This window comes from Amphiprion ocellaris, chromosome 6 (genome assembly GCF_022539595.1).
Source record: "Amphiprion ocellaris isolate individual 3 ecotype Okinawa chromosome 6, ASM2253959v1, whole genome shotgun sequence".
NCBI classification, from domain to species: Eukaryota; Metazoa; Chordata; class Actinopteri; family Pomacentridae; genus Amphiprion; species Amphiprion ocellaris.
The window spans coordinates 21,552,161-21,558,160 of record NC_072771.1 but is presented as its reverse complement, the minus strand read 5'-3'; the positions used below and the strand labels follow the sequence as shown (position 1 = coordinate 21,558,160).

Genomic DNA, 6,000 nt, shown 5'->3' with positions numbered 1-6,000 from the left:
CTGACGATTACATGATTGCGATCCTACTACAAATTGCCCACTGTGGACCACAATTTTTTTTTTTAAACATTTCATCTGTTGGAAATCACACAACGACTGAGCAGCCTTGGTGGAGCATTGCACTCTCTGATTGCTTTTCTGGTTTACGGTTTAGCTTAATGCAAAGTGCAGTAGGCAGAAAAACAATCTATATCATATTATTAGCTGTGGCCACATGTTGCCTTTAAAACAGCAACAATTCTCATAGGTATACTTGTGCACAGTTTTTCAAAGTAGTTGGCAGGTAAGTTGCTCCAAGCATTTTTGGCAACTTTCCACACATCTAACGTGGACTTAGGCTGTCTCCACTTGCTTCTGTCTCTTCAGGTAAGCCCAGACTGAATCAGTGATGTTGAGATCAGGGCTGTGTGGGAGCTATACCATCTGTTGCAAGATTCACTGAAGATAGTTCTTTATGACTCTAGCTGTATGTTTGGGGTCGCTGACCTGCTGCAGAATGTCTTCAGGACCAGTCGCCTCCCTCATGGTATTGTGTGATGGCTAAGAATCTAAACATCTAAAGAGCCCTAAACTTTTGCACAGTTCTATATGTGGGGAATCTAACTCTCTATGCTATTTTTGCACACAATCGGTGTTATTTTTTCTTATATAAAGGATTTTACTACTTCAGCCACCGCTGGTAATGTTTTTATCACAATTAGATCTTTAGCCATAAACCTGAAGAGAATGAGGGACAGATCATTTTAAAGAAAAAAGAGATATAAAGTTAGATTTTTATTCATTGGATTGGGCCATTAATTTGTAGGAAAGGTAAGTGAGAGTTATGGGATTTATACAGTTGCCATTAGAGTTTATGTTTTGCTTGTTGGCTAACTCCATGGTCTATGGAGGTAGCCAGCAAACAACAAACAAGCAGGTCTATGCTTGTGTGTTTAGAGCACATAAAATCCAAACTTCTCACCTTCTTGCTTACTATCAGTATTTAATTCAGGGTGGGAACAGTTTGTATTTTAATGCTCAAATGTATTAACCATCCATAAGAATTTTGATATTGTATACAGTAAGATTTAACACGTCAATAAAGTTTTTTTTGTTTTTTTTTGTTTTTTTTATGAATACTGTCAGCACATCTAAGTGTCCGTGATGGGACACTTAGACATCCTGCTCATTTATTATGTGGATGTCAAAGCTTTATGTCAGAATGAAAACAGACAGCTTTCTTTCTCACTTGGGCCTGTGTTGTACCTTGTTGACTTTCAAATTGAAGCTGACTTAGATCTCTGCACCCCAAGCAGTTTTCTGGGTGTTTTTTATGTGCTCCTGTCACATTTTACTCACTATGGGCTCATTTTTCACTACAATATAAAGTCCTGCACCTCTATGGAAAAAAAGCACAATCATGGCTAGAAGCAGAAAGAACTCAAAAACATATTTTCTGCAGCATGACACAGATGCAATGCCAAGAATCATAAAAAAATTGAAAAAGGAAAGTTGAATTTTTTTGATTATTTATTTTACAAAAAAAGAATGCAATTAACACGTTAACATTTTTCCAAGTCCCCACACGTGTAACCAATACTCAAGAAAATGGCGACTCTGCTCATAATAGAGATTCTGTCACTTTCATTTTTACAACCTTTACAAACTAGGCAATTTCACACTACCCTGCACATCAACTCTTCAACAATATTTCACCATGATTAATGTATCGTCCAACAACTCGCTGACAATTTGCTCCTCTGTGTACTATTTTTGAGCCATGCTGCATTTATTTTATTTATCTGGTATGTTCTTTTTTCCTCTCAGTCTGTCTGATTTGCTTCCATACTTGTCTCCTGTCTGCTCTGAGTAAACACAGCCTGCAGTTCAGCCCAAGAGTTCCTGAATTTTTTTCATCTGACTGTTGGTCAAAGCTGAGTAATGTCATGGCTTATGAGTTGCATAATTTTATACTTAGATTGATTTGATTTTCCTGCTGGAGTGACTCATCACATATTTTTTTTTTGGAAAAATATTTCTATTGTTTGCAGTTTGTGGCTCTGAAAGTGGTGTAATTGTGTCTTCCAAACCTGCTGATGGAATTCAGGCTGTCAGTGAAATTTATGTAAATCCCTAAAACAAGAAAAATATACAACATTCTTTGTTTTATCATAATAATTAAAGAGAAGGTCAGAACAACAGCAGAACTTGCAAAATAACTGCATGTTTTGCAAATGTGTTATCTAAAATATTTTTAATAATTTACTCTCAATGTCATATTTAAGGTGTTGCACACACACTGTTTATGATTTTCTAACATCAGCGTCCTCCAGGGAGAAGCAGCTGTGGTGAAAGTGTTCAGGACTCTTCTCACTAAACTGTCAGAGTGGCATGGTTTAGAGCACGTTCCAGAATATTTAAAGGGAATGGAAGCTCGTTTGATTGAAACTAGACCTGGCAGACTGATACTGTGCTATAAGTGACATACCAAAAACTACCTGCCACATCCTGTTCACCTGAATCAGGTGCCTGCGGCTTTACTTCAATCCATTTGCTGTTGATTCACCAAAAAATACCTTCCTTTTTTACACTAAAGCTGGATGTCCTACTTCTGGATGGCCTCTAGAAGTTGAAGGTGTTTCTCTGGGGGCTGAGTTATCCTGATTCCTCGAGCATATCACTGAAGATGCTGCAAAGAGACACCCAAATAAGAGACAGGGATGACTTATTGTGGCATTGATATCCGTTGAGGCTGACAAGACAAAGGACATGCTTCTTGTAGATTCCGCACCAGATGAGACAAAAGGTGTAGAACTGAGTCACACGAGTGGGTCAGTAATAAGTTTGACTGCATCAGACAAAACAAAAATGAATCCCAAATCAAAAATGGGTTTGACCAAGATTAAAGCATCCAAATAAACATTTAGTGACACTCCATTTCATCTGTATTATTTCACTAAAGTACATTTTTAAAATAATGAATATTCATTTATATACAAAATGTTTCTTTGCTGCTAATGTATTATTATACATGACCACTAACATCACAAGTTTCAACAAGTAGCACGTGTACAGACATTTTTGACTGTTTTTTCTATTTCACCTGTATCAATAATTAGACTGTAATTGCTTAGTTTATGCTCTTATCCGTCAAAATGAAGGATTGGAACTTGACATTGGAAACCACAGTGTTCCAGCTGAAAGATGCTCTGAAATGCTACCATGTTGCTCAATACATGCTGATACAAAGCTCGTCATACTCAGTGAATGAACATGCGAACAAAACCAAGATGTTTCTGCTTTGAACATTTGCTGTGGACAATGCACTCTACTGAGAATAATCAGCTGAAAGAAAAAAGTGGTTTATTCCATATACATTTGTTTTCGTGACTTCTGGGGTTCTAAAATGATTATGTGGGTTTGATAATCCCCAAATAAACATCCATAATAGAATATTTTCTGTAATGCGTTGTTGTGAATTAACTGTCAGCTTAACTGACAGTTGTCTTCTGAGCCTATCAGCTGAGCACAATGGAAATACAAATGGATATGTGAACAGGTACTTACTTTGAGAGGCTGGAAGAGGATGGAGATCAAAGCTTTCATTTATTTTGCAGGAAGCAGTTATCATAAAAGAAACGTTTGTCTGGCCAAATACTTAATTTTTGCCAAAATAACAGAAGAAAACTTTTATTGTAACATTAAATGCAATTCATTTAAAAAAGACTAATGCTGTTTCCTTGCTGTTTATTCTTTATTCAGTGACAAAAGCAGAATTCAGTTGCTGAACATTTCTCTGTCTTTTGTAGTCGCTAAGTGATTTGGCGATTGCAATCTTGCTACATTTGCATTGAAAATCTAGTTAACGAAAGAAACATCTCTGTCTGGAGAAGGAAATGTTATCCCCCTCTCTCAAAGGAACTGTGGTGTGCAGTAGCCTTTGTGAGCTGAAATGATATTCTTGTTGATGAAAAGAGCATCATTTGAGTCACTGATTCCTTGTTTGAACATAAGAAAAATAAGAAAACATTTGATGGATGTATTCAGAAACATAATACTAACTTTATAGTCATAAACCAACATAAATTATTAACAGCACAAAGATCACACATGCTGATCATATGACAGAAAAAGAATATTCGATGGTGAAGTCAGAATATGCTTTTATTTTCATGTTTAATTCTAAAACATTCCATCTCATAAATAAGAAAGCATGGACATATTTGGAAAAAAATATACTGAGCAATAGTGTTACACATAAAATAAACGTTTTCTAAGTTTGCACAAAACACTGACTGATATTTCATAGTGGGGCAGATTTTTGGGACACATTGTAATCAAAACATACATCATCTTGCTTCCCAAACATAACATTTGATGTTTGCTTTCAGGAACCAGGAGAAAGTATGCTGACACCGTCTTTACACTCACTGTCTCAAAAAAAACTTCAACTACCTACAATGATCACATAGTCCCATCGTGTCCCAGGCAAACAAATCCAGGCTCTCCATTTCCCAGAACTGATTTCTGCAGATGTGCTCCAAAAAGATGAAATGCATCCGATGCAGCATAGAAAAGCACAGAGAGTTTGTCTGAGGTGTGTGCATAAAGAGGGAGACACCATCTCTCACTCTCTTTTTGTGCCTTGTCCTCTCTCTCATGTTTTTATGCACACACACATATGCAAATTTGCAGCATACAGCTCATGTACAAACCCAATTATACCTACAAATGTGCAAACACACACACACACACACACGTACGCACGCACGCACGCACGCACGCACACACACACACACTCTCTCTACTGCCTAGAGAGCTGCAAGTGCATGTTACAAGCAAACATTTACAGCATGATAAAAATTCCAACTGCGTGAACTGTTATTGGGCAACGCTTTTATCGGATGGTTGTGTTTCCCCCTGGGTCTGCTCTGGAAGTGCCTCATCAGATTCAGGAGGGTCCTGTGGTCCCGGGCTGCAGCAGCAAACAAAAAAGGTCTTCTGAAGTTCTTCTACCAGTGCTTTCTCTCCGTCTTCCAGCTCTGCACCCTCCTGCATCTCCCACCTGGAAAGTATTCAGACGCACAACATCAGTTGTTTTCATACCAACAAACATCTGTCACTCAGGGTTAAATGAAAACACATGCAGCAGAGCGCACCGAATTCATCTTCACCTATACATTATGTTGATGTAAGAGGTTTATGCGTGTTTATGTCTATGAAATGCTCTTCTGTACAAAAGTGCATTACTTTCACAAAAGAAAAAAACTGACACCTTATTATGAGATATTATCTTGTAATTGCAGGGCATGATCTTGTAAATACAAGAAAATATGTCATAATTATGACAACAAGAGCTTGTAACTATGACAAAAATGTCATGATAACAAGAAAATGTCTTGTAATTATACAAAAGTATAGGACCTCTTCATTTTATGACATGGAACTTCTAACTATAAGAACATTTAAGATGGCCCTGATATCAACTAGCACCGAGAGTACAATCACATTTAAGTTGCTTTTATTTTTTCTCTTTATGAGACACTGTTAATTATTAATGTTGCATAATTTGGATAGAATTATTATTAGCATGTCAACACTTTGCAAGCATCTCAAGTCATTGGAATTGTTCAGGCAGAAAGTCTCGCCTGATGTGCTGGAAGTTGCCCTCCTCCTAAAAAGAAAAGTGAAACTGATAATGGGTGTTTCATAGATATGTATTCATGCATTTGAATATATATATATATATATATATATATATATATATATATATATATATATATATATATATATATATATATATATATATATATATATATATTCATATATATATATATATATATATTCATTTATTTATTTTTATTTTATTCTATTTTTTTTGTAAATGCAATTCACTTTCATACTTTTGTTTACTCTATCACTAACAGAAGAAAGGACCCCACTGCCTGCAAATCAGCTTGATTTCAACTCAGAGTGAAAGTCTCTCCGAAATACATTCTGTCACACACACTGCAGACCGCG

General features: G+C 36.4%; 1 protein-coding gene across 1 annotated transcript in view; it reads right to left on the bottom strand.

The window, feature by feature from the left end:
• Nucleotides 1-4,125: 4,125 nt before the first annotated feature.
• kiaa0825 (KIAA0825 ortholog) overlaps nucleotides 4,126-6,000 on the bottom strand; it is a 117,349-nt gene continuing 115,474 nt past the window's right edge. The window contains exon 23 of the mRNA XM_023273714.3: nucleotides 4,126-5,044. Coding sequence (XP_023129482.2) covers nucleotides 4,861-5,044 — 184 coding nt within the window. The 3' untranslated portion in view covers nucleotides 4,126-4,860. The remainder of the gene's footprint in view (nucleotides 5,045-6,000) is intronic.